At 49.6% G+C, this 27,642-nt stretch overlaps 3 protein-coding genes across 3 annotated transcripts; all 3 read left to right on the top strand.

The window, feature by feature from the left end:
* Nucleotides 1-77: 77 nt before the first annotated feature.
* On the top strand, nt 78-9,216 carry LOC110477827 (keratin, type II cytoskeletal cochleal). The gene is made up of 9 exons (XM_077788591.2): nt 78-4,795; nt 5,422-5,636; nt 5,832-5,892; nt 6,197-6,292; nt 6,427-6,591; nt 7,528-7,653; nt 7,903-8,123; nt 8,501-8,535; nt 8,637-9,216. The coding sequence occupies exons 1-9, from the start codon at nt 4,148-4,150 to the stop codon at nt 8,942-8,944; spliced, it is 1,875 nt and encodes a 624-aa protein (XP_077644717.1). The 5' UTR covers nt 78-4,147; the 3' UTR covers nt 8,945-9,216.
* A 152-nt stretch (nt 9,217-9,368) lies between these two features.
* On the top strand, nt 9,369-17,526 carry LOC144247571 (keratin, type II cytoskeletal cochleal-like). The gene is made up of 9 exons (XM_077788608.2): nt 9,369-13,930; nt 14,699-14,913; nt 15,030-15,090; nt 15,251-15,346; nt 15,515-15,679; nt 15,786-15,911; nt 16,120-16,340; nt 16,694-16,728; nt 16,812-17,526. Exons 1-9 carry the CDS (start codon nt 13,337-13,339, stop codon nt 17,153-17,155), a joined length of 1,857 nt encoding a protein of 618 aa, XP_077644734.2. The 5' UTR covers nt 9,369-13,336; the 3' UTR covers nt 17,156-17,526.
* A 3,409-nt stretch (nt 17,527-20,935) lies between these two features.
* Nucleotides 20,936-27,633, top strand: LOC110477826 (keratin, type II cytoskeletal 4). The gene is made up of 9 exons (XM_077788609.2): nt 20,936-21,784; nt 22,597-22,811; nt 22,928-22,988; nt 23,149-23,244; nt 23,413-23,577; nt 23,674-23,799; nt 23,917-24,137; nt 24,417-24,451; nt 24,559-27,633. Exons 1-9 carry the CDS (start codon nt 21,275-21,277, stop codon nt 24,852-24,854), a joined length of 1,725 nt encoding a protein of 574 aa, XP_077644735.1. The 5' UTR covers nt 20,936-21,274; the 3' UTR covers nt 24,855-27,633.
* Nucleotides 27,634-27,642: the final 9 nt, after the last annotated feature.

Below are 27,642 nucleotides of genomic sequence, written 5' to 3'. Positions count from 1 at the left end.
TGAAAACATTTCCTGACTTTCTCCTGCCCTTTGAAGTCTGAATTTAAAGGAACTCAGGTGAAGGGGCAACTGGGTCTCCTCTCACCTGTCTCTGTCTCCAAAAATATGGAGAGTTTGAGGAGGGTCTCACCAGGGAGGCTGAAGGGACGTTGGATGCAGAGTGACAGTGACACAGTTGGGGGTGTCTTTGTTGACAGCCCTGGGAATGACCCCACTCCTAGCAGAGAGAAAGAGGCAGCCCCTGGATCCTCCTATGTGTCCTGCAGGATCTCCAGACATGGCAGAGATTGTTGTTCCACCATTGTTCCCACCAGATCTGAGCAGACTTTCAGATTCTCTGGACTTTAGGAGACTCTTCCCTTCCTCCTTCTCTTCCTAAGCCCTTTCCCTGCTGGAGTTAGCCAATTTGGATGTTGTCCAGCTATCCCACCTCTCCCTGGCCACTGTGCCTGACCACACAACTGCCCACCATGTCTTACAAGGTGGGTCCAGGACTGTGGTGCCACTGCTGGAGCTCTCAGGAAACTCTTCGCACCACTCCAAGTGCTTTAGGAGCATCCTACCATGGTTGGTGTGGGAGAAGGAAGAGCGGACATTACCCTTCCAAATACTTCGGAGCTAATTCCTTGGTATCCATTATTTTGGAGCCAGCCCTGCAGCTTTCCTACTATCTGGACTCACTGAGGATACATGAATTGCTCTTAAGGCATCTCCAAAGGATAACTGAGACCATGGGAAGAGCAAGACCTTCCCCTGCTACTCCATCAAACCCACCTCTCCTCAAAAGCAGAGTATTTGGATAAATTTTGATCCCCAACCTCCTGCTGTGGTTTGATCTCTTGCTCAGGAGCCCTTGAATCACATCCCTGGCCAACCACAGGCTGTGCTTGGAGTGACTCATCCCATTTCTCCCATGTTCCATTCTGAGCTGGTAAAGGCTGAAGACATCCAGTACCAGCAGTGACAGCAGGATGTCACAATGGAATGACACAATGCTGCCAGCATGGGCTTGTCACTGCTTGGGTGGGGACATGGTTTGAGCGATGGTTAAGCATTCAGGGAGTTGTAAAAGTGACCTGAAGTGGTGTTGAATGAAAAGGCATTGACTTCCCTCGGAGTCACCCCAATCCAAACTCGCTTCCAGCAGTGACTCCTGCCTGAGGAGAGACAAAGGGCTTCTCCAGGAGCACAAAGGCCGTTGCTAAAACAAACATACTTACAAATCCCTCCCTTTTTATTCCTGGGATCACACCAGCAATTAGGGAAAAATTATCCCAGGCCAGACACAGAGGTAATATAATTCCTGCCTCTGGTTGGAGGAGAGACAAAGTTTTCCATGGTCTGAAAATAGGATTGGATTAATCAGGGTTTGTCTCTGCCCATGGCAGGGGGTGGACCAAGATGAACTTCAAGGTCCTTTCCAGCCCAAACCATTCCATGATTCTGTGATTTCATGGTTTCCTCTCAGTTATTCAAGGCCTGTTTATTTTCACAGCATTGTGGAACAGTTTGGGTGGGAAGTGACCTCTGAAGCTCATTTTCCTTCACTGGGGGCTCCATGAGAGCTGTAGAGGGACTTGGAAAGGGCCTGAAATGATGGGCTAAGGGGTGATGGCTTCCAGCTGGAAGAGAACAGGATTAGATGGGATATCAGGAAAGAATTCCTCCCTGTGAGGGTGGTGAAATCCTGGAATGGATTTTCTGGAAAAGCTGTGGCTGCTGCATCCCTGGAAATGCCCAAATCCAGATTGGATGGGGCTTGAAGCAGTGTGGTCTACTGGAAGGTGTCCCTGCCCATAGCAGGGGTAGGATGGGATGATCTTTCCACTCCATTCCCACCCAAGCCCTTCCAGCTCTGCACACCATGTCTGAACTGGGAGGTGGTATCGATACCCAAATCCCAGTTCGATTTCCTAAGCTTGGCTGAAGTCATGGCCGTGACTCAACGCCCTGTGTTATCTCTCCATGGGTGCTCGGGGCTCTGCCGTTTGCTGACTCGGGAACTCTCCTCCCCTGGGAACAGGAGAACTTTCAGATCGTGTCTTCCCGCCCACAGAAGGAGAAAAAAAATCCCAACAAAAATCCCCCAGGAAAGTGTAACCAGAGGTTTGATAACACTGAGGGAGGTGGGTCTTGCCTGGGCTGTTGGGGGACAGTGCCCCAGCCCCCATTTTTATTGTCTGTGTATTGATTTCTTGTATATTTTTTGTTTTATTGCCTGTAAAAACTTATGTCCAACTCCTAACCCCTCCCTTCCTTTGCTCTCAGTGAGATTTTGATACTATTTTTTTTTTTGCAAAAGTAGGACTTGATGATCTTGAAGGTCTTTTCCACTCTTAACAATTCTGTGATTCCATGATTTTTCTTAGCCTTATCTATCCTTCCCAATCCACCTCCTTGAGTCCTCCCAGACCCACACAGGTCCTGGAGGTGGGATAAACACAGGGAATGTCATGTTTTCCAGTGGAAATGCCAGTTTAGCTGCATGTCCTGGTCCCAAGGCACTTTTGGAAATGGGTGTCTGGGTGATATTTTTAGAGATATTTAAACATCTGATGATACCAGAAGTTGCTGGTGTGGATTTTCCAGAAGCTTTAAATTAATATGTGTCCTGTGAGAATTCTGAGACCTGCACCAGATGGCTGCCAATACAGTTAGGTGTTTCCAGACCTGTGGGTTTGGACTTCAGTATGGCCTAGGTGGCTTTAAAGTGCTTAAAAGTAATAAAGACATCTATTTTTTTTATTAAAAAAGAAAATTAGACTAATTGCTGTTTGATAAGCAAGGCAAAAGGGTGGATCTGTGATGGATTTTTGGATTAAAAGACTTACAGAGTCAGCCTGAATCATTCCATGATTCTGTGAAGGGTGGTGCATGCCCACTCCTTGGAAATGTCCGAGGCCAAGTTGGATGGGGCTTGGAGCCACCTGGGATAGTGGAAGGTGTCTTGGCCCATGGCAGGAGGTGGAATGAGATGGGCTGTAAGGTCCTTTTAAACCCAAACCATTCTGGAATTCTGTGACAGATTATAGTCTGAATCCATCCTCAGTTTGGGATCAGAACTGGAGAATTCCAACCTCCTACCTTTCTAAAAACTACATCTGCTAAAATATATATTTGCATATAAACACCAAAATAAGTGAAACAGCTGAAAAGAAGCCCTGTGCTCTCCAGATTTTCACATCTCTATAACTGAGTTGAGCTCTATTAATTGCATTTAAATTGTTCCAGGGCATGTGATGTGGACAGCAAGGTTTGGGATCCCTCCTCCCACTGCGTTCCTGGGGCTGTCCCTCCATCTTCCTGCACATCCCACCATGGCAGCCAGTGCCTGGTGTCTCCTCATGGTCCTGAAGCTTTCAGAAAATCCTACACAGGTTTCCCAGATAGGGTATTTCCTCACCAGTGCTGAGATTATCTTGGCATGAAGACAGTGGAACATGCTTTAGTCCAACAATAAATGAATTTCCAGTGCCAGCACCAGTGTCTCGTCACCGGTGAGGTTTTATTTATCAAAAAGGTGCAGAGCCTCATCAAAATGCAATTTGCTGAGCCCTGGCTGTAGATTGAGAAATTTAATTCTCCAAGCCAAAGGCAATTTTCCAAGTAAAAAGAAGTCTGAGGGTGTAACTTAGGTGTGTTTTGGGAATTGTGAAAGCCATGCTACAATTTGGCATGAACCGCAGTGCTTGCCTGCAATGGGGTTTTGGAGTGAGAGATTTAAAGATAAACACAAGCAGGGAAAAAGCCCCAGTGGATTAAAGGTGGAAAAAAAAATGCCTGGTATATCCCAGGGAGGCTCTTGCTGCTCCACAAGGTGTAGGATTCCTTAGTCATGGAGTGCTGGGAGCCCCAGTTGTATCTTTTTTGCCTTTTCTTCTGCATTAGAGGGTGTGTTTCTGGGTCGGGTCAATGTTTGGCAAATTGGAGATGGAAATCTTTAGCCACGCCACACTGATGAAGACAGGACCTGTCTCCTCCTTCACGCCCATGCAGACCCAGCCCACCTCCAAAAACACATAAAAGGGAGCGTCTGCTGCCCTCCAGCCAGAGGGACTGACTTCCCTTCTTCCACCCACCTCCTCACCCACAACCCCATTGAGTTCCTCAGCTTCTCCACTCTTGGCTCTTTTGAGGATAACCAGCCATGTCTCGTCAGTCTGTCTGCAGGAGCTTTGGAGGGGGGAGCAGGAGAGGCTTTAGCTCCTGCTCTGCAATTGGTGGTGGCTTTGGAGGTGGCAGCCGGAGCAGGAGCAGCTACAGCTCGTACTCCGTGTCCAGGGGATTCGGAGGCGGAGGACGGTGCGGGGGCTTTGGCAGCCGGAGCCTCCACAACATGGGGGGCAGCGCCAGGATGTCCATGGGCGGGTGCTACGGTGGCGGGTATGGCAGCAGGATGGGCGGCTTTGGCGGGAGCTATGGGGGTCTTGGCAGTTTTGGGGGCGGAATGGGTGGAGGAGGAGGAGGAATGTGTGGCTTTGGAGGAATGGGTGGAGGTGGAATGGGGGGTGGAGGAGGAATGGGTAGCTTTGGTGGTGGAATGGGTGGCTTTGGTGGTGGAATGGGTGGCTTTGGTGGTGGAATGGGTGGTGGAGGAATGGGTGGCTTTGGTGGCCCAGGCTTTGGCATGGGTGGCCCTGGGAGAGCCGGCCCTGGGATCCAGCCAGTGCAGATTGACACGACCCTCCTGCGTCCGGTCCATGTGGAGATTGATCCCCAGATCCAGCAAGTTAAAAACCAGGAGAAGGAGCAGATCAAGACCCTGAACAACCAGTTTGCCTCCTTCATCGACAAGGTGAGAGGGTGGGATTGTGAGTGATTAAGGCCAGAATTAGGAGGAACTTTCCAATTCTGCAGAAATGTCCTGCTGGAGCTAAATCCCAGCACGCAGAGAAGCTTGAGCAGAGCCTTTTCATTAAGGGAAGAGATGGGAATCTCTCCTCCACACAAGATCAAAGCAATGTCTCCAGGGCTTTCATCTGTCCTGTTGCACCAAGCTCTACTCTGAGGTTATGCTCTCAAGCAGGTTCAACACCTTCAACCTCCGCAAGTTTCAGGCACAGATTCTTCCTCCTCCACCACTCTCTGCCCAAACAACCTCCCATTTAAGAATTAATTTATATCTTTTTCTCTTTCAAGTCTCCAGGCTTTTAAATCTAGGCTGGAGATCAGATTTCTACACTACTTATGATGGGGATGGACTTGGAGTCCAAGGGCAATGCATAAAAACTCCTTTGAGCAGAAAAAATATTAGAAATTTCCTTATTTTCCTGATTTTGCACCTTAGGCACCAACAGAAAGTGAAAAAGCCAGAGTTAATTGGTTCTCTGCTCACCATGCAAAACTTTCTGAGTGATGCAAGAGATGTTTTGGTGGGAGCTGTTCCTGTGTGATGGTGGGTCCTCTGTGTCTTGGCTGTAGGTCCGATTCCTGGAGCAGCAGAACAAGGTGCTCTCCACCAAGTGGGAGCTGCTCCAGCAGCAAGGACCAACAGGGCCGAGGAAGAACCTGGATGTGATCTTTGAGAATTACATCCAGAACCTGCGGAGGCAGCTGGACTCAATCCTGGCACAGCGGGGCCAGCTGGAATCGGAGCTGCAGAACATGCAGCAGTATGTCGAGGATTACAAAACCAAGTGAGTGTGGAGCTACGAGCAGCTCAAGCAGCCTTTTGGTCACTTTAATTTTCCCCAACTGTTTTTTATGGTGATAGCAGAGATAGTTTTTCAGTATAAATATTTTAATTTAGGGATTTTTCCCCTTTTAGTTTGTTTCTAATGGCCTTAGGCAGGAAAGTCCAGGAATACAATTTGCACTTTTCTTCTCCATAGGTATGAGGAAGAGATCAACCGGCGCACGACAGCCGAGAACGAGTTTGTGGTGCTGAAGAAGGTGAGTCACAGGCACCACAAAATAATCTCTCAATATTTCGCTCTATCTGTGCTTGAATGGGAATTGTGGAGTTTTTACAATCTCCCAGCTGATATCCAGAACCCCTTATATTTAATTTACATAATTGGAGACACTATAATATTATTTATTTAAAATTATTTACATATATGGTTACTGAATTATATATAAACATAATGATGTCCCAGTGAATAACACCAAACCCTCAGCACAGACAGCGATTCACACAAGCCTGAAGGATTCCCAAGAGGAAAAAAAATTATTTTCTGTGGGATGTTTCCTTTAGGATGTGGACAGTGCCTATATGACCAAAGTCGAGCTGGAAGCCAGGGTGGGAGCTCTGACAGATGAAATCAACTTCCTGAGGTGCATCTACGAGGAGGTAGGAGCTCTCTCTTCTCCAGGGGGGCTGAAATTTTTATCAGGTGTGTGGTGGCTAAGAACACTGAGGTTGGACGGGGTGTCTGGGTGGATTTAGGCTTGAGATGGTGCCTCTGACTCATGTCTTGGTTGCAGGAGCTGTCTCAGATGCAGACGATCAGCCGGGACCTGTCCGTGGTGGTGTCCATGGACAACAACCGGCACCTGGACCTGGACAGCATCATTGAGGAGGTTCGGCGCCAGTACGAGCAGATCGCCCAGAGCAGCCGGGCTGAGGCTGAGGCCTGGTACCAGAGCCAGGTGAATCAGGGAGCAGTCGAGACTCCTGGGTGTGGCTGGGTGCTTTACAATAATTTATGTCTGGGTGAGACACCTTTTCAAGCTAACGGGGCTGGAGCTTGTGGTGCAAGGAAGGTCCAGAGGTATTGAAGTGCTTTTGAGGGATCTGACTCACTCTTCCCAATGCGTCCCAAACTCACTGAGGTGTGTGGCGCAAACCAATGCCTCGAGAGGCTGCCTAGAACAGAGGCCAGACAGTTTTAAAAGAATAAAGTAGGTATTTATTAAAAAGGCCTTCAAACAATACACCTTGGGCAGTACAAGGGCCTGGCAGAGGACCAGATGGACCCAATATGGATCCAAGATGGATGATAGGTCATGAGATTTCACACTTTTATTTACATATTGAGGTTAATTGTCCAATTCCAGCTCCAGGTTATGCAGTCCCATCCTTTCAGACTGCTCTCCTCAATTCACTGTTGTTTATACTTTTTGGGCCTGAAGCTTGGTTCTTGGGCTGGAAAAATATTGTTTTTTCTTACTAAACTGTGAGGAGAACTTGCTAACACTTTATGTAAAGTTCAGAGTGAACTTGCTAACACTTTGTATTAAGTTCAGGGTTACCCGCCAATGGAGTACAGAGTCTGGATAGTATGAATGCTAAAACTTCAGGCATCAAAAGCTCTCAATAAAAATGGCCTAAAATGCATCTTAATGAGAAAATTCCAGCCCAAGTGGCTTTTCAGAAGCCAAGAGATGATTTTAGTGTCACCAAGGTCCATTTCAAGGCTCAAACCCCATGACTGAGCCCCAGAGCCACCTTGAACATTGAGCTGGGCATCCATTGGCAGTGCAGTGGGTCCTTGTAGTGTCACCCGAGCCTTGAAACTGGGGACAAATCTCCTAGAGGCACCAGGAATGTGTCCCTGATGTATTGTTCTGTTTTGGTGCCATCAGTACGAGCAGCTCCAGAGCACGGCCGGCCGGCACGGGGACAACCTCCGCAACACCAAGATTGAGATCCAGGAGCTGACCAGGAACATTCAGAGGCTGCGGGCTGAGATTGAGAATGTGAAGAAGCAGGTAGGGATTGGTTGATGCCTCGGAGATGAGATCGAGGATATGAAGAAAGGAAGGGGCTGGTTGGTGTCTCAGGGGAAGATGGCAGCAGGTTACATCACAAAAGACCATGAGTGGGGCAGAAACCTTCCGTCACACCAAGTTCACTTCATGCAGATGTTTATTTGTCTCCTGATTTCTCCTCTTGGGGGTCTGAGGACTGGTCATTAGGGACAAAATGAGGTCTGAGAAAGCTCCTGTTTTGCTCCCCAGAACCAGCAGCTGCAGGCAGCCATTGCTGAGGCCGAGGAGAGAGGGGAGATGGCTCTCAAAGATGCCAGGTTGAAGCTGGAAGAGCTGGAGAGTGCCCTACAGAAGGACAAGGAGGAACTGGCTCGCCTGCTGAAGGAGTACCAGGAGCTGCTGAATGTCAAGATTGCCCTGGACGTTGAGATTGCCATGTACAGGAAGCTGCTGGAGGGGGAGGAGAACAGGTAAACAACTGAGCTCTCATTGGCTGCTGTGAACTACACCTGGAATATTGACTGTAATCCCAAACCAATTATTTGGGCTAATGGGTGGATGTTGTGATTGATACTTTGTGGGGGTATTCTGGGGGTCAGGACCCATAACTGGCCCCCTAGAGATGGTAAAGCTGCTGCCCCGTCTCTGTGACTGGTGAGTTTTTAATGACCCTCAGATCTGGAAAAATCTCATTGTAAAGAGGAATTGCCAACCCCTTCCCTCCTCCAATATTCTAGTGATTCCAAAGGAGGATGAACCAGGAAAATGGTTTGACAGTCAAAACACAGTTTAAAGTTTTTACAACCTCTCTTTATTGGGTAATTAAAATGTCCAATTTCCTTCACAGGCTGTGCAACGATACCATGTCCAACGTCAATGTCTGTAAGTATCCGCCCCGGGGTCCTTCAGAAAAAGCATCAGACTGTCTTTACAGAGACAGCCTGCGACCGGGCAACGGGACATAACCTGTGCTTCTCTTCCAGCTGTGGTGGGCAGGACGACTGTCTCTGGAGGCAGAGGAGGCATGGGAGGCGGATTCGGAGGCAGCGGCATGGGAGGCGGATTCGGAGGCAGCGGCATGGGAGGAGGAATGGGAGGAGGCGGCATCTGCGGAGGAGGCAGCAGCTTTGGAGGAGGCAGCATGGGCGGCAGCTGTGGGATGGGGGGAGGAATGTACGCTGGCGGCTTCTCCTCTGGAAGCGGAAGGATGTGCGGCTCTGGCGGGGGATCCTCCTCCGTGCGGAGATGCGTCACCACCACCTCGGTCAAATCTTCGGGAGTGAGATTCTGAGTCCTGAAGGTTGACAAGGAAAGAAGCACCTCCTCTCTCTTCCTGACAGCAGCCCAGCCTCCTGAAGCCCAGCTCTGGTGTCTTGCAATGGGATGAACTGTGTCCCTCCCACCCAGCTTGTCCCAGATTCTGGTCCCACCCGGCGGTTTGGTGGCGATGCCATGGGTGTCCCGGCACCGGGAGCTGCCTGGCAGGAGGGGCTGTTCTGCCTTCCTTGCTGTGTTGTACATTTCTTGTGGCAAATGTGTATAAAACTCCTCTTTCCTCCTCTCTCCTCCTGTTCTGTGTCCCTGGGGTGCTTCTGTGTGCGTCCATCCTGCTATTCCCTTTGCAGGCCTTTGTGGTCAGGGTGGGTGTGGGGCAGGCGGGACTCGGCCCTTGGGGAGGGGGCTAGAGGGGGGAGCTGGCCCAGGGTGGAGATTCTGGGCAGTTTTGCTTACTTGGAGCTCCAGGTGTGCTGCCAGCACATCTTCCCTGGAGCTCCGGCTTCCATTCCACTAGTCCTGTCTCAGTGACACCTGGCACACCTCACACACACCTGTACTATTCCTAAGGAGAACAAACTTGTCCTTCAGTGCTCAGGTTCCATGACACAGTGCGATGCACTCCCCAGATGTACTGTCCCCACCTCCCACCCTCCTCTGTGGGCTGCCCTCCTTCCCTGGAATGTTGCCATTCCCAATAAATTGCAGAGAATATTCACAATGTTGTTGTGTTGCTGCTTTGGGAGCTGCTCTTGGCAGGGTGGGAGAGGGGGTTGTTCTCCTGTCCGTCCCTGTGTTTTGGTGGAACAGATCAGTTCTGGAGATGGATCAGGGTAGGTGCCCCAGCTCAGATGATGCTCTTGACTCTCACCTGGAGGCACAAGCCTATATCTGGTATGATGGAGGTCTGGATCCTCCAGCTGAACAATAAGAAATAAGAGCCCAGGTCAGAGACCTGGAATCACTGAATAATGGAATGGTTTGGATTGGAAGGGACCTTAAAGATCATCCAATTCCAACCCCCTGCCATGAACAGGGATAACTTCCTCTAGGTGGGAGTTGTTGCAACCCTTGGACCAACCAATGTAATTAAGTTGCTGCTTCTAAGGTTCCTTCGGGATGATCTCCAGGTGCCGGAGACATTGACCTGTGTTAGGCGAAGGAGATGGCACCAGTTTTGCTGTGTGCAGTGGTGGGAGGGCAGGTGAATATGGATCAGGATGTTGGTTAAGCACCTGCTACTGGCTGCAGTCAGCCACAAACTTGTCTGGCCTAGGATGATTCCAGCTGTGGGAACACGATGGGCTGCAAAGGTGTGATTCATACCCATCCATGGGCTCAGCTACCATCTTCTCCCTGAGAAGCCAATTTGTTCCCCAGTGGCTCATTCTTTCTCCAAGAACAGGAAGGAGAGATTTGGAGGAGCTCAAGGGGGTTTGGGAGGGGAGTCCACAGGTTTGATCTAAGCTGTGCTGTGGTTCCTCCATCACCTGGAGAGATCAAAGAGGCAGAAAATGCTGTCAGTGGTAGTTCAGGAGTTCCACAACAGCCTCTGGGAGTAGCTGATGTTCTCAGAGTGGATCAGGAAGCTGCAGACTGAGGAAGAGGTCCAGGAAAGGAAGCAGGGAATGACTGCAGGCTTCTTGGAAGAGAGAATTCTTCTGTTGGAAGCCCAGCAGAAGGGTGCCAGGGTTGGGGAACATGGCTGGGTTTGGCTCAACAAGAAGATGCTGAGAAGGCTCTGAGAAGCTGGTGTTGTGCCAGGAGCATTTTGAGGTTTTAGCCTGGGGCAAGAGTCACCTGTTTTGGTGCTTAATTTTAAGAGTCTGTTTCTTCTCAGCTTTAAATTCCAGAACACAGCATTGTAGTGCCATGTGAGGAGTTGTCGTGACACCTCCTCTGTGCAAGATCCATGACGGAAGTTCTTGGTTGAGTCAGATGTGAAGCTGGAGCACGGCTTGGTCTCCATCCACATTGTCTGCCAAGTTCACATTTTTCCTGGTGTTGATATTTACCATGTTCAACTCTTCGTGTAAGAGATCTGAAGGATCAGTTTGGTGTTGAGTCTCACCTGAAGGAGGCCGAAGTGACTCCAGGTTTGGAATAATCTGCACATCTTGTCTGAAGATGTCACAGTGATTCAATCTGGGCGTCTTATCTGCAGGAGCTGAGTGTGGTCAGCACCCAGGCATCTGGCTGACTTTGCAGATCTTCCTCCTCGTTGTGGAACTTCCTCGTGGAATATTCCAGTGAAGTCCTGGTGCCTTCATACCATGGGTTTGGCAGCTAGGAGGGAGGCCAGGAGAAGGAACAACCTGTTTTCCCCACCTAAACCTGAGCCACTCTGCAGCTGGCCCGGGCTGCTCGTCATGAACAAGTGCGCTGGGCTGCAGGATGGTGTGGAGAACTTAAATCTCCATCTGGGAGATGACCACGGAGAAACCAGCCCATCTTGATTGCAGCTGCTTTTGGAAAGGAGGGCTTCCCCTCTGTGCTGTGGGGGGTGCTGTCCATTCTCCAGCTGCAGGAACACACACCTGGGTAACCTTTGGCCAACCATGACTTGTGTCCCTCAAGGGTGGGACAATCCTTGGCCAGCTCTTACCTGAGTCCCTTAAGAGGGGGATAACTCTTGACCAACCAGGAATTTGGAGTGGGATAACTCTTTTTCAAGTGTTACTGAGCTCCCAAGTGTGGAAAAACCCCTGGTCAACTCTTACTGAGTTCCTCTGGAGTAGGATAACCCTTGGCTAACCATTGACTCCCTCAAGGGCAATGTTCTCCCCTCCCTGTTCCATGCACACTGGGGGGCTCCCGTCCCAGTGACAGTCAGGGACATTTTCGTTTTTGATGACACTTGATACTTTAAACCACATTTAGTTGCCCATATCTCATTGGAGTCTCTGAAAATTCCTTCAGAAGGTCTGTGTTCATATACAGGTCTTTTGAATGGCCTTATATTCATGTTTTAAGTATTTCAAGGACTAGAATGTGCATTTTCTGTTATTTTTCATTACTTGTGCTCTTTTCTAGGAAAATGTGAACACTCATTTTATAATTAATTAATTAAATTATTCAGGTATTTAATTAATATTATTCAGGTAGATAAAACCTTTAGAATGCCTCTTAAATAGTATTTACAGACTTGGCTTCCTTTTGAACTAGAATCGACTTTTTTTTTTGGAACGCACTGATATTATTTGTATTTTCTGTAATTAATTCAATTTCATTTGCATGTAATACAAAAAAAAAAAAGGTTTATTTCAGAGATATTCTATAAAATACATTTCTAAACCACATTCCTAAACCACATTCCTTTCACAATAAATTATTTGGAAGCAAAAGGTTATACTGTGCCTTGGGGGTTGTAACAGCTCCATTTCTCAGCAGGTTTTTCCATGTCAGTCATCTCATTTTTGGGAAAAAACAGGTAATTCAGAGGTTGTGGGATTCACCAGAGTAGAAAGAACCCCTCACCACTTCAAATTGTTAGTCTGTCGCTCCTCTTCCATTGTGTTTGTCTGTCTGTCTCTGACATTGTCGCCAAAGGGTTCCCAATATGTGCCTTCATTCTTCCTCAAGCTGTCACTCCCTGTCACCCTCAGAACATTGAGGAGAGTGGGATAATTCCAGTCACATTCTTCCCTCTGCTTCAGCATCATCCAAAACTCCAGCTAGTTGTCCCAGATTTGCGGAGTTGCAAGTGGAGGGAATTGAGTCTGCAGGCAGAAGACACTCCCTTTGTAGTGACACCACATGCTCTGAGGAGATTTTTTTTCCTCTCTAGCAGGAGAATATGCTGAGTCTCCTCAAATTTTGGTGTAGTGAATTCCCATTCAGGATTGGGAAACATCTCCTGAAACGCAAATGCAATTTAACATATAAAAAGGGGATTAAGGGTGTGTGTAAGGAATTGTGAAAGCCATATTATAGATGGAATTTCATCAAAACTTAGCCTTTCTGTGGAGCTTTGATAGGGAGATCTCTATCTGGAATTATTGGGAGCCACTAATGAGAGCTGGATAGCCAATGAAGGGCTTCATAAAAGGGGATTATGAATAAAATTGACTTCCAAGATGTCATAAAGATACGAGAGTCCACTTAGTCATGGAGACGTGTCTCGATGCTCTTGTTTTATTCACCTCTAGATTACAGGGCGTGTTTCTGGGCAGCCCCAAATATGGCAAAGCTCATGGAGAATCTGTCAACAACCCTGTGCTGATGAAAATATTAAATTGCTTTCCACCTTCACGCCCAAGCTGTCCCAGCCCACCTCCAGCAGCGGATAAAAGGGAATGCCCGAAGCTGTTGGAGCCAGAGAAGACTCTGCAGACTTCTTTCTGCCCTCATCAACTCCGTTGGTCTTTCTGCTCTTCTGGATTTTGATTCCACTTGGAAAAAACCAGCCATGTCTCGTCAGTCTGTCTGCAGGAGCTTTGGAGTCGGTGGGAGAAAGGGATTCAGCTCCTGCTCTGCTGTTGGTGGTGGATTTGGAGGCGGCAGCCGGAGCAAGATCAGCTACAGCTCGTACTCCTCATCCCGGGGAGGAGGTGGAGGAGGACACTGTGGGGGGTTCAGTAGCCGGAGCCTCCACAGCATGGGGGGCAGCAGAAGGATTGCCATGGGCGGATGTTATGGTGGTGGTGGATACGGTGGCAGGATGGGTGGCTTTGGTGGAGGAATGAGCTGTGGAGGGATGGGTGGTGGTGGAATGGGTGTTGGAGGAATGGGAATGGGTGGCTTTGGTGGTGGAATAGGTGGTGGAATAGGTGGTGGGGCAGGAATGGGTGGCTTTGGTGGTGGAATGAGCAGTGGGGGAATGGGTGGAATGGGTGGCTTTGGTGGTCCAGGCTTCCCTGGAGGCATCCAACCGGTGCAAGTTGACCCCAGCCTCCTGCGTCCGGTCCACGTTGAGATTGATCCCCAGATCCAGCAAGTCAAAAATCAGGAGAAGGAGCAGATTAAGACCCTGAACAACCAGTTTGCCTCCTTCATCGACAAGGTGAGAGTTTAGGATGGGTTTTTTCGGGGGTGGAATGTCAAATAACTTCCTTGGGAAATGGACTGGGAATTCTTTCACCTACCAACAAATGTTGGAGTTGTCAGACCAATGCCTCAGCATCGAATTGTAATTAATTAGGTTTACTTAACAAGTAACACTGAACAATAGAGGAGGTTTTGTGCTAGTGGAAGATTAAAGAGAACATCTGCAGGGTATTCTGGGGATTGTCTTGCCAAGGCACTTCTGCAGCCTCATTTTGAGTGATTCAGGGCAAAGTCATCATTGTAAATTTTATTATCCTAAGAGTTTTCATTGCTGGGATTTGCTTTTTAGTGAAATTTTCTTCTCAAAGCATTGAGAAGAAGCATTAAACCCCTTTCCAATACTCTTGGATTATTTAATTTCAAATAAAAGCCAAAGAAATAGAGAATCCCTCCAAAGACAATGCATGGGCAGTTAGGGAATAAAAATTTCTTCTTTCTTGACTTCAGTGCGGGAAAGAGGATGGCAAAGTCCAACCCTGATGCTAATGAAAATTGGGATGATGTTTTCTACTGGGAACACCGCTTTGTCCCCAAGGGAGAATTTCAGAATGACTCATAACTTAATTGTCTAATAATAAATAAATTAAATAATACTTCTCATGCCATTCAGAAGCTTGAATACCTGAATGACACATAGATGGGAAATGATTCCCTGGGCTCCCAAATCTCCCAGGAGTGGGATGTCTCTCTGGTGAATGTCTCTCACACCCTTTCTTGGCTGTAGGTCCGATTCCTGGAGCAGCAGAACAAGGTGCTCTCCACCAAGTGGGAGCTGCTCCAGCAGCAAGGACCAACAGGGCCGAGGAAGAACCTGGATGTGATCTTTGAGAATTACATCCAGAACCTGCGGAGGCAGCTGGACTCAATCCTGGCACAGCGGGGCCAGCTGGAATCGGAGCTGCAGAACATGAGGCAGTATGTGGAGGAGTTCAAAACCAAGTGAGTGTGGGGACAGACAGGGAGGGACCAGCCTGGAGAGCACAGCTGATGCAGAGACCCCACGGGTGGAGTGACTTGGGGTCTCAGAGCCTCACCTTGTCCTGCCCCCGCCACAGGTATGAGGAGGAGATCAACCGTCGCACGGCTGCTGAGAACGAGTTTGTGGTGCTGAAGAAGGTGAGTCTGGGAGACACCAGCAGGGATAGGGTGAGGGGGGACAGGAGGCAAAGACATGGGAAGGACTCTGCTCCAAGACGGGCAGATCCCAACAGGAAGAGCCAACAGCTCTTGTGTGATGAAAGGAAGCCGTGGTCCAATTCTGAGATCTTTCCTTTAGGATGTGGACTGTGCCTACATGACCAAAGTCGAGCTGGAAGCCAGGGTGGGAGCTCTGACAGATGAAATCAACTTCCTGAGGTGCATCTACGAGGAGGTAGGTGCTCTCCCTTCCCCTCGGTGAAGTTTTAATGAGGGTGTGGTGGCCAAAGACACTGAGGTTGGACTGGGCGTCTTTGTGGGTTTGATCTGGAGAGGTTGCCTGGAGCTACTGCTCTTCTCTCCTCTCAAGAGATGGTGCCTCTGACTCATGTCTTGGTTGCAGGAGCTGTCTCAGATGCAGACGATCAGCCGGGACCTGTCCGTGGTGGTGTCCATGGACAACAACCGGCACCTGGACCTGGACAGCATCATTGAGGAGGTTCGGCGCCAGTACGAGCAGATCGCTCAGAACAGCCGGGCTGAGGCTGAGGCCTGGTACCAGAGCCGGGTGAGTTGGGAAGGGGTCAAGGTTCTTGGGACAGTCCCCGCTGTTTGAACCACCTGAGTTTTTGGTCAGATGTGTCCCTGATGGGTGGCTTTGTTCATGCCTACAGTACGAAGAACTCCAGAACACTGCTGGGAAACACGGGGACAGCCTCCGCAACACCAAGATTGAGATCCAGGAGTTGTCCAGAAATGTCCAGAGGCTGCGGGCTGAGATTGAGAATGTGAAGAAGCAGGTAAAGGACCATCAGCACCTCATTGGGTAACAGCTGTGTGCTGGGTCAGGATGGGGCTGGGTGGTGAGAAGGAAAGCAATCAGGAAAATTCACACCCTTTGGAGGAGATGGATTATTTCTGCTTGTTTTCCCTCCAGTTTGTGCCACGAGGATGCTCCAGTAGAGGGTGGGCAGAAGGGATCTCACACACTGGTTTTCTCTTCCTCAGAACCAGCAGCTGCAGGCAGCCATCGCTGAGGCCGAGGAGAGGGGGGAGATGGCTGTCAAGGATGCCAGGAGGAAGCTGGAAGAGCTGGAATGTGCCCTGAACAAGGACAAAGAGGAACTGGCTCGCTTGCTGAAGGAGTACCAGGAGCTGCTGAACACCAAAATTGCACTGGATGTTGAGATTGCCATGTACAGGAAGCTGCTGGAGGGGGAGGAGAACAGGTACTTTATTGGCATCAATTTGACTAAATTCTTAACAGATTATAGTATGTGTGGGTAAAATCTTTGAATCCACACTAATTACTGATTTTGTGTTATTCACGCTCTATTTCCAAGTATATATTAATTATATTAAGCATAAACATACTTAAGTGGGTTTTCCATCTTAAAATAATATGAACGGTAAGGGTTGCTCACTTCTTTAAAGAATAATTGGAAAAATCGGAAAAAAATTGAATAGGTTGATAATTTTTAAATAATAATTGAGAAATATAAACTTGTTCAAAACGGGGAAATTCTTAGCTGAAGAGCTATGCACTTCCCAGAAGAATAATTTGTCCAATTTTCCTTCACAGGCTGTGCAACGACAGCATGTCCAACGTCAATGTCTGTAAGTATCCGCCCTGGGGTCCTTCAGAAGTAGTAGAACTTGTTCTTTTGGGCAACGGGACATAACCTGTGCTTCTCTTCCAGCTGTGGTGGGCAGGACGACTGTCTCTGGAGGCAGAGGAGGCATGGGAGGCGGATTCGGAGGCAGCGGCATGGGAGGAGGATTCGGAGGCGGCAGCTGTGGAATGGGAGGAGGATTCGGAGGCGGCAGCGGCATGGGAGGAGGAATGGGAGGAGGCGGCATCTGCGGAGGAGGCAGCAGCTTTGGAGGAGGCAGCATGGGCGGCAGCTGTGGGATGGGGGGAGGAATGTACGCTGGCGGCTTCTCCTCTGGAAGCGGAAGGATGTGCGGCTCTGGCGGGGGATCCTCCTCCGTGCGGAGATGCGTCACCACCACCTCGGTCAAATCTTCGGGAGTGAGATTCTGAGTCCCGAAAGTTGACAAGGAAAGAAGCACCTCCTCTCTCTTCCTGACAGCAGCCCAGCCTCCTGAAGCCCAGCTCTGGTGTCTTGCAATGGGATGAACTGTGTCCCTCCCACCCAGCTTGTCCCAGATTCTGGTCCCACCCGGCGGTTTGGTGGCGATGCCGTGGGTGTCCCGGCACCGGGAGCTGCCTGGCAGGAGGGGCTGTTCTGCTTTCCTTGCTGTGTTGTACATTTCTTGTGGCAAATGTGTATAAAACTCCTCTTTCCTCCTCTCTCCTCCTGTTCTGTGTCCCCACATCCCTTCCTCTGTGTGTGTATCCTGACGCCCTTCCTTGGGATGTTGCCATTCCCAATAAATTGCAGAGAACATTCACGATGTTGTGTCGATGCTTCAGGAGCCACTCTGGGCAGGGTGGTTCATGCTTTGGGGAGGCAGCTTGTTATGAGGCTGGGGGTCATTCTTTGCTCAGTGTGTTGTACCTGTGCTTTGATGGAGGTGGACAGCTGGGGGTGGACCAGGGCAGCCATCACAGCTCAAGTGATGACTGATTCTCACCTGAGGGCACAAGTCCAGGTGGTGCATGCTGGATGCTCAGTTCACACAACGCTCAGTAACTGAGCCAGCACAAGACCAAACTGAGGAATACAGGAGCCTGCTCAATTTTTAGGCATCTCCTGACTATAGTGAATAATCCAGTTCATCCCTGGAATCCTGTAGAGTTACTCCCACAGCAGATTTCTGCAATTGTTGGGTCTGGAAATCTCCAGCACAAAGAGTTCCAGTATATTCCCAGTCACTGAGCTGCCACGTCCCAGTGTTTTGGGCTCAGTTTTAGGCACACAGAGGCACTCAGTGCCTCAGTGCCCCAGTGGCCACATCACATCTCTCCAGATGTGGCAGCACTCCAATTCCTGAAGCTCTAGGAAAGAGACTTTCTCAACCCTTCTTGAATTTTGGAAGCTCTGCAAAGGGACTGCAAAAACCTGTGTCCTGGGATTTAGGCAGGAACATTCCCAGTGCCTTGTTGCCAGACCAGTAGAGACCCACAGGGGCTGATGGATAATGAGAATCAGCAGCAGCAGATGGGAGCCAGCACTGGATAAGTGTCATCTAAGGTGACTGCTTCTGAATGGTGTTTGGGCTGTGATGAGGGAGTGGCAGGGCAGGAGCCCCTTGGGTGGGAGAGCTGGTGAACATGGATAACAATGGATCAGGATGTTGGTCAAGCACCTGCCTCTGGTGCACACCTGGGCTGTGGACGGCCAGGTGGGAGGCACAGCTCAGCACTCAGAGAGAGAGGGAGCACCGGAGAGCCATGTACCACCCCTGACTAGTTGTGGGAACACGATGGGCTGTGAAGGTGTGATTCATCCCCATCCATAAGCCCAGGTAGCATCCTCTCCCTGAGAAGCCAATTAATTCTCCAGTGGCTCATCCTTGCTCCAAGAGCCGGAGAGAGAGATTTGAAGGAGCTCAAGGTGGGGTTTGGGAGGGGAGTCCGGAATGTTTGATCTGTGGCTCCTCCACCACCTGGAGAGATCAAAGAGGCAGAAAATGCTGTCAGTGGTGGTTCAGGAGTCCCACAACAGCCTCTAGGAGTTGCTGATGTTCCTACAGTGGGACAGGAAGCTGCAGACTGAGGAAGAGGTACAGGAAAGTCAGTGGGCTCTTGGAAAAGGGGATTCTCCCTGCTTTGAAGGGTGCTGGAGCTGGGATTGTGACTGGGTTTGGCCCAAATAAAGATGCTGAGTAGGCAATGCCTGTGTGAAGCTGGTGTTGTGCCAGGAGCACTTTGAGGTTTGCCTTGGGGCAAGAGTCACCTGTTTTGGTGCTTAATCACCTGTTTCGGTGTATAATTTTAAAAGCCTGTTTCTTCTAAACTTTACAACGAGCTTTACATGGCGTTGTAGCGCTGCTGTGAAGAGTCATTGCGACACCTCCTCCGTGCTCTTGGCTGGGTCAGATGCGAAGCTGGAGCGCAGCTCAGTCTCGATTCATGTTTTCTGCCGAGTTCACATTTTCCCTGGTGTTGATAATTCTGCTGTGCACAGCTCCTTGCACAAGAGATCTGAGGGCATGGCTGGAGCCCAGCTGCCTGTTGAGTTTTACCTGGAGGAGACTCAGGTGACTCCAGGTTTGGAATAACCTGCACATCTCGTCTGAAGACGTCAGAGTGACTCAATCTGGGCGTCTTATCTGCAGGAGCTGAGTGTGGTCAGCACCCAGGCATCTGGCTGACTTTGCAGATCTTCCTCCTCGTTGTGGAACTTCCTCGTGGGATATTCCAGTGAAGTCCTGGTGCCTTCATACCATGGGTTTGGCAGCTGGGAGGGAGGCCAGGAGAAGGAACAACCTGTTTTCCCCACCTAAACCTGAGCCACTCTGCAGCTGGCCTGGGCTGCTCGTCATGAATAAGTGCGCTGGGCTGCAGGATGGTGTGGAGAACTTAAATCTCCATCTGGGAGATGACCACGGAGAAACCAGCCCATCTTGATTGCAGCTGCTTTTGGAAAGGAGGGCTTCCCCTCTGTGCTGTGGGGGTGCTGTCCATTCTCCAGCTGCAGGAACACACACCTGGGTAACCTTTGGCCAACCATGACTTGTGTCCCTCAAGGGTGGGACAACCCTTTGCCAACTGTTCAGTTCCTTAATGGAGGGATAATTTTTGGCCAGCTAGTCAGTTGCTGAATAACTGTTGCCAACTGTTGAGTCCCTAGGGGTGGGATAATCTTGGCCAACATTTGAACCCCCGTCAAGAGTAACATCGTCTCCTTCCTCCCATTCCACACAGTCTGTGGCTCCAGAAGCCTCATCCCAGTGACAGTCAATGACATTCATGTTTCCGATTCCTCCAGTGGCTTTTGGAAGTGTTTTCCCTGGCTGGTTTTCTAAAGTGTTTGCTGTGTCTGTGGCCACCAGCTGATTCCTAGGAATGCTTTCAAACCACATTTACCTTCCCAAATCTCTCTGGTGTGACCATGAAAACTCAACACATGCAATTGGAAGCTTAAAAACGGGATATTTTTTGACTGCTGAAGTGTTTTAAGATATATATTTCCCTTGATTTTTATTCATGATTTCTGGAAATAAGAATGAAGGAAATGTTGGTGGTTTTTACCAAAAAAAAAAAAAAAAAAAAAAAAAATTAATAAATGTAACTAAAATATTTATTTGATTAGTGCAGCTCAGAAGGGCAGCTCACCTGCAAGATGTCCTTCATGCGAGTCCAAAGATCAAAGATGTCTGAATCCATTGCAGGGGAGCTGGTGCATGAAATTAAACATTATTGTCAGTCATCATTACAGCATCTACTGCCTGGAGTGTCCTTTCTGTCCTTTGTGGCTTGACAAGCCCTGTGGTCATTGGAAAAACACAAGCAAAGAGTTAGACATCCTTGTTCTCTTACTCTGGTGCTCAGAATCCCAGGACCTGACTGTCTCAGACTTTGTGGGACACATTTTGGAGAGAAAATCCCACCTGATGCTCTTAGGAAGGAACTGAGCAGCTCCTTTCTGGATAAAGCAGAAATGCTGACTCCTGTTAAATGCTAATGATGCAGCATTTTTCCACTTGGAAAGCCATTGGAAATTTTCGGCTTAACAAGGAGATGTGGTGTGTGCTTGGGGGAATTGTGAAAGCCTCATTCTGTCTGGGTTTCACCAAAATCCTTGCCTGGTGTGGAGTGTCAGGCAAAAAAATCTGGAGTCAGACAACCTGTGGAGTGGTTAGGAGCAGGCAGGGAAGTGGGAGGAAGGAAAAACATGACAACATCACTGTAAAATATATTTTTCCAGATGACACAAAGATATGGGAGTCCACTTACTCACAGAGACCTGCCTCAGTGCTTCTGCTTTTCCTTCTGCAAGGCGAAGCGGATTTCTGGGTGGAGTCACCAATTTGGCAAAAAACTGTTAACCGCACCAAGCTGATGAAGACAGTAAATTTGTTTCCTCTTCACGCCCAAGTTGTCCCAGCCCACCTCCAGGAGCAGATAAAAGGGAATGCCTGGAGCTGTGAAGCCAGAGAAGACTCTGAGCGCTTCTCTCTGTCCTCAGCACCAGCTCAGCTCTGTGGATCTCCTCATCTTCCCCAGTTTCGGCTCTTTTGAGGAGAAGCAGTCATGTCTCGTCAGTCTGTCTGCAGGAGCTTCGGAGTGGGGAGCAAAAGGGGATTCAGCTCCTGCTCTGCTGTTGGTGGTGGCTTTGGAGGCGGCAACCGGAGCAGGATCAGCTACAGCTCGTTCTCCACATCCAGGGGGATTGGAGGTGGCAGTGGACGCTGTGGAGGATTCAGCAGCCGGAGCCTCCACAACCTGGGGGGCAGCACAAGAATTTCCATGGGCAGCTCTTATGGCAGTGGCTACGGATGTAGAATTGGTGGCTTTGGTGGAGGATTTCCAGGAGGATTTGGTGGCATTGGAGGAGGTGTCATTGGTGGAGGAATGGGCTGCTTTGGTGGCCCCATCAGAGGTGGCCCCGGGTTCCCTGGAGGCATCCAACCAGTGCAGGTGGACCCAACCCTCCTGCGGCCAGTCCACGTTGACATTGACCCTCAGATCCAGCAAGTGAAGTGCCAGGAGAAGGAGCAGATCAAGACTCTGAACAACCAGTTTGCCTCCTTCATTGACAAGGTGAGAGGTTGGACCTGTATTTGCTTGGGAATGGGAAAACAGCAGAAATTCCTTGTGCTCTGGAGAAGGAAATATTGTCCTTCTCAGCTCAGTGTTGGGCTGTAATTGTTTCCATTTGGTTCCGTCTGGTTTCCTCCTGAGGAAGTGTCAAAATTTAGCATCCAAAGAGCTACTGAACAACTTTCTCCAGGTTTGGTGGATTCACATTGGTTTTCACTCCAGTGCAGACAGGCCAAAGGGATGGGAATATATTCAGTGACCAAGGTGTTTCTTTAAGTCGTCCTTTCTCTGGGATAATTTTGTCACAAGGAACTTAAAATTTAGGAATTACATTTTAAAAAAATCTCAACCATTTCTTCTTTCACTTTAAGTGCAGATGAGCTCCGTTTAAATTATCTGAACAGGGAGAATGTTGGTTATAAGTGTGCTCCATGTCTTTTAAATATATGATGTGTATATGGAATAATTTCAGTGTCTGAAAGAGGAATGTTCTTGAATATGGGCACCAATGGGATTTCATTCACTGGTAGGTCAAAAAGGATCAGATGCTCCTGAAAATTAATGTTAAAAAATCCCAGCTGGTATTGTAAATCATTTGTAAAATTGGAATGGAAGCAATTCAATAGCTACCTCTTAAAAAGAGCATAGGAGCATAGGAATTTAAGGATAATGGGGAAAAAGAGGAGAAAAAAAGGAGGAATTTGCCCTAGGAAGCAATGGGGAATGATCTATGGCTTTCCAAAGCTCCCAGGAGGTTTCAGCAGTGGGATGTCTCTCTGGTGAATGTCTCTCACACCCTTTCTTGGCTGTAGGTCCGATTCCTGGAGCAGCAGAACAAGGTGCTCTCCACCAAGTGGGAGCTGCTCCAGCAGCAAGGACCAACAGGGCCGAGGAAGAACCTGGATGTGATCTTTGAGAATTACATCCAGAACCTGCGGAGGAGACTGGAGTCTCTGGTGGGGCAGCGAGGCCAGCTGGAATCGGAGCTGCAGAACATGAGGCAGTATGTGGAGGAGTTCAAAACCAAGTGAGTGTGGGGACAGACAGGGAGGGACCAGCCTGGAGAGCACAGCTGATGCAGAGACCCCACGGGTGGAGTGACTTGGGGTCTCAGAGCCTCACCTTGTCCTGCCCCCGCCACAGGTATGAGGAGGAGATCAACCGTCGCACGGCTGCTGAGAACGAGTTTGTGGTGCTGAAGAAGGTGAGTCTGGGAGACACCAGCAGGGATAGGGTGAGGGGGGACAGGAGGCAAAGACATGGGAAGGACTCTGCTCCAAGACGGGCAGATCCCAACAGGAAGAGCCAACAGCTCTTGTGTGATGAAAGGAAGCCGTGGTCCAATTCTGAGATCTTTCCTTTAGGATGTGGACTGTGCCTACATGACCAAAGTCGAGCTGGAAGCCAGGGTGGGAGCTCTGACAGATGAAATCAACTTCCTGAGGTGCATCTACGAGGAGGTAGGTGCTCTCCCTTCCCCTCGGTGAAGTTTTAATGAGGGTGTGGTGGCCAAAGACACTGAGGTTGGACTGGGCGTCTTTGTGGGTTTGATCTGGAGAGGTTGCCTGGAGCTACTGCTCTTCTCTCCTCTCAAGAGATGGTGCCTCTGACTCATGTCTTGGTTGCAGGAGCTGTCTCAGATGCAGACGATCAGCCGGGACCTGTCCGTGGTGGTGTCCATGGACAACAACCGGCACCTGGACCTGGACAGCATCATTGAGGAGGTTCGGCGCCAGTACGAGCAGATCGCTCAGAACAGCCGGGCTGAGGCTGAGGCCTGGTACCAGAGCCGGGTGAGTTGGGAAGGGGTTGAGGCACCTGAGCTTCAAAACCACCTGAGTTTTTGTCAGTTGTGTTCTTGATGTGTGCCTTTGTCCCCACGCCTACAGTATGAAGAGCTCCAGAGCACGGCTGGCCGGCATGGGGACAGCCTCCGCAACACCAAGATTGAGATCCAGGAGTTGTCCAGGAATGTCCAGAGGCTGCGGGCTGAGATTGAGAATGTGAAGAAGCAGGTGGGGGTTGGCCAGTGTCTCACGGATTCTTTCTGTTTTCCCTCCAGTTTGTGTCACAAGGATGCTCCAGTAGAGGGTGGGCAGAGGGAATTAGGAAATTTACTTTCTTCTCCACAGAACCAGCAGCTGCAGGCAGCCATTGCTGAGGCCGAGGAGAGGGGGGAGATGGCCGTCAAGGATGCCAGGAGGAAGCTGGAAGAGCTGGAATGTGCCCTGAGCAAGGACAAGGAGGAACTGGCTCGCTTGCTGAAGGAGTACCAGGAGCTGCTGAACATCAAGATTGCACTGGATGTTGAGATTGCCATGTACAGGAAGCTGCTGGAGGGGGAGGAGAACAGGTGAGACCTCCCACCATTGGCTGGGCCAGGCTTTTGAGCCCCGTGGGTCAGATTAATCTTTAATCATTCCTCACAACACATTTAACATATAAAATTTGATTACTTTCCTTTTCTCCTCCAAAATTTGAAGCCCAAAATAGAAACATGATTCCTACGGGGAATACTTCTCAGGGGGCTTGATTGGTCTTACATGAAACATGATATAAAAGGAATATTTGGGAAAGAGTTTTGCTTTGGACTGTATATAGATTTACAGCTGGTGTTCCTCTCCCTACACAGGCTCTGCTTAGAGAACCCCTCCAACGTGAATGTCTGTAAGTATTCGCTCATTGTTTTCTCTGCCCAATTACCTTTATCTTTGGTTTTGTGAAGATCCCCAGGATGTTGCCTCATGTTCAATGAGCCTCTCCCTCTCTTCCAGCCGTGGTAGGCAGAACCACTGTGTGCGGAGGCAGATCTGGAGCCAACTTTGGAGCCAGCAATGGCCTGGGTGGAGGAGTGTGCACGGTCGGTGGTGGAGTGTGCACAGTTGGTGGTGGGAACATCATTAGCAGCAGCTGTGGTATGGGAGGAGGGATCCTCAGTGGTGGCTTCTCCTCTGGGAGTGGGAGGATGTGCAGCACTGCAGGTGGCAACTTCATGGCTGGGGGGGGCTCCTCCTCTGTGCGGAGATGCGTCACCACCACAACGGTCAAATCCTCTGGGGTCAAATACTGAGCCCTCCTCTCCGTCCTCCCAGGGAAAGCAGCACCTTCCTCTTCCTCCCACCAGCAGCACAGCCCCCTTCCATCCCCATTGGTATTCAGGAGGAAAGAAACTGTTTCTGGGGGAAATCTCCCCAAGTGAGATTGAAAACAAGACATATCCCTCTGGCCTAGCCTGGCCCTCACTGAGTCCCACTGGGGTAAAACATCTCCCTCATGGGTCCTCGGCACTGCAGAGCTCCCCAGCACTGCTGCACCAGCTGAGGAGGAGCCTTTGGAAAACTGCTCTTTCCTGTCACTTTTTAAGTCCTGTGTTTGCCCCGCACACCTCATGGGTCCCCTCATCCTGCTCCAGCTGTGTCAGGAGCCCACATGAACAGAAGGAGATGATGTCCCATAATCACATTTAGGAGTGAGAAGCAGTTCTCTAGAGTTGTCCACCTTCCCCAGATGGAGTAATTTGGCAGCTTTAATGTTTTATGGATCCTTTTCCCTCCTCTCCTTCCTGCCTGGAGTGTGTGGCTCTGTTGCACCCCTCTGTCGTGTGAATCAGCTGCTTCCTGCCAGTGCCCTGGTCCCAGGGTCCTTCAGTACCAATAAACTGCAGAGAGAAGATATTTTTGTGTTGTCTCATCACTTGACAGTCCCCAGTGGGTTTGCCCTGGGTCAGGGTGATTGCAGGACAAATACAGACTGAACAGAGAAAGAACTGAGGGCAGGTCTGAGAGGAGGACCTGAGGGTGCTGGTGGGTGAGAGCTGGACCTGCCCCAGCCCAGAGATGCCTGAGCCTGGACGGAGCCCCCAACATGAGCAGCAGGGGAGGAGGTGTTGTGTTCTGCTCAGGAGAGATCCCACCTGCGGAGCTGCTCCAGCCCTGGGGCCCAGTACAGGGAGGATGTGGAGCTGCTGGAGTGAGTCCAGAGGAGTCCATGGAGCTGCTCTGAGGCCTGGAGATCTTCTGGGACAAGGCTTGGAGATCCGGGTGTTCACCTGCAGAGCAGGGAAAGGAGATCTTTTGAGTGCCTTCCAAGGGGCTCAAGGAGAACTGGAGAGGGACTTGGAAAGGGAGTGATGGGACAAGAGGTGATGGCTTCAAACTGGAAAAGAGGAGAGTTAGATGGGATGTTGGGAAAAAATTCCTCCCTGTGAGAGTGGTGAGGCACCAGAATGGACTTCCATGAGACTGGCCCATCCCTGGAAGTGTCCAAGGCCAGGCTGGATGGGGCTTGGATTAACGTGGGATAATGGAAGATGTTCCTTCCCAGAGCAGAGGGTGGAATGACATGAGCTTTAAGATCCTGTCCAACTCAAACCCTTCCATGATCCTATTTTGAGCTGATTTAGATTATCTTGTGGGAATGTCAAGATGTTTTCTTCAGCATCACCCTGAGAGCTAGGATTCATTATTCCCACTTCGGGTTTGGGCTGGCTGGAGGTGGGCAGAAGCTTGGAGCAACGTGGTCTAATGGAAGGTGTTCCTGCCCATTATGGAATGCTCTGAATCATCTCCCTCAGGGAAATCTCCAGGGCCTTGCCTTGGAAGAATACACCATAGAGTTTTCTCCACCTAGGCTGATAGACAGGCGCTCTGCAGCACTGCTGCCAATCCACATTAGATTGCCTCCCCCACTGGCCAGTTGACACTGCCCACCCCAATTGTTCATTCCTCATTGCCCCGCAGGTTGCTGCCTTTTGCCCTGCCCTTTGCCTGCCTCTGTGCCCTCAGGTCATTGGTCACTGACCCCACACTCAAGTCATGCAGCCCACATGGTTTGGTCTTTTGTCTCTGATCCCTTTGGTGTGGTGGATGCAATAAAACTTCTCTGGAATACATCATGGAAAGATCCTTTCTGTCCTTCCTCTGCTGAGCTATCTGTGGCACGTGTGTGTGTGCATGGACTTGAAATGGCTGTTCTCGTGGCCTTACTCCGAGCGGCTGCTGAAGCAAACGCCTTGAAGAAGGTTGCAGCATTTCTACCACCCTGCCACACTGCAGCAGCCCATGGCAGGAGGTGGAACTGCATGGGCTTTAGGATCCCTTCCCACATTCTGTGACCATCTCATTTCACCTCCTGCCTTGGAGGAGTCTCCAGTGGGTGGTTGGAGTCAGGGTGAGGAGGATAAATCCTCCCCAGGGCTGGCACAAGGTTAAGCAGCACCCTCTGCCTGTCTGGCTGGGCTCTTACACCAGCTCCTTGACTGAGCGGTGGGAAGGTCTGACAACTCTTGAGTGGACAAATTACTCACAAAGAAAAAAAAATACCAACAGCATGAAAGAATCCGCCAGAGCCCAGGACCTGCCATCAGAGCTCCAGGTTGCCCAGCCAGCTTAGTCATTAGCCCTCTCCAAATTACATCCCATTGCAACCAAATTAATTTGATTAACGCTTGACTGGTTTTTTCTGTAGCTCTGGGAGGAGCGAGAGGTGAATCAGTTCTGACTTCCCTGCAGTGTGTGTGTGTTATAGGGGGTGGGACCACATGGGATTAAGGGTCCTTTCCTACTTCAGCCATTCCATGACTCTATGATTGATCTGGCACAGATAGAATATGGAAATGGAGATCAATATTGTCAAGTCCTTGTCATCTAAATGAGCAAAATAAGGAAGAAATTATTGTTTCCATTTGAACCAGTTATTTTCCTGCTGTTTTTCTTATTTACCCCCGAATTTCCTTCCAGTTCACTCTCCTGACTTCTGAATGATGTTTACACCAGGCTGCAATGTGTCTTTTCCTCTTGTTTGAGTAAAAAATAACATTTCTGATTCTAAAATTCATAGGTTGGGACCAAACCATGACC

This window comes from Lonchura striata, chromosome 29 (assembly GCF_050655825.1).
Source record: "Lonchura striata isolate lonStrDom1 chromosome 29, ASM5065582v1, whole genome shotgun sequence".
Lineage (NCBI taxonomy): Eukaryota > Metazoa > Chordata > Aves > Passeriformes > Estrildidae > Lonchura > Lonchura striata.
Note: the sequence above shows the minus strand (reverse complement) of the source record. Positions and strands in the feature narration are given on the sequence as shown.

Coding starts and splice junctions, on each gene's coding strand:
- LOC110477826 (XM_077788609.2), top strand. CDS start 21,275: ATGTCTCGTCAGTCTGTCTGCAGGAGCTTCGGAGTGGGGAGCAAAAGG. Junction 23,800..23,916: donor TTGAGAATGTGAAGAAGCAG/GTGGGGGTTGGC, acceptor TCTTCTCCACAG/AACCAGCAGCTGCAGGCAGC. Junction 24,452..24,558: donor CCCCTCCAACGTGAATGTCT/GTAAGTATTCGC, acceptor CCTCTCTTCCAG/CCGTGGTAGGCAGAACCACT.
- LOC144247571 (XM_077788608.2), top strand. CDS start 13,337: ATGTCTCGTCAGTCTGTCTGCAGGAGCTTTGGAGTCGGTGGGAGAAAG. Junction 14,914..15,029: donor GTGGAGGAGTTCAAAACCAA/GTGAGTGTGGGG, acceptor CCCCCGCCACAG/GTATGAGGAGGAGATCAACC. Junction 15,091..15,250: donor AGTTTGTGGTGCTGAAGAAG/GTGAGTCTGGGA, acceptor TCTTTCCTTTAG/GATGTGGACTGTGCCTACAT.
- LOC110477827 (XM_077788591.2), top strand. CDS start 4,148: ATGTCTCGTCAGTCTGTCTGCAGGAGCTTTGGAGGGGGGAGCAGGAGA. Junction 6,293..6,426: donor TGAGGTGCATCTACGAGGAG/GTAGGAGCTCTC, acceptor TCTTGGTTGCAG/GAGCTGTCTCAGATGCAGAC. Junction 7,654..7,902: donor TTGAGAATGTGAAGAAGCAG/GTAGGGATTGGT, acceptor TTTGCTCCCCAG/AACCAGCAGCTGCAGGCAGC.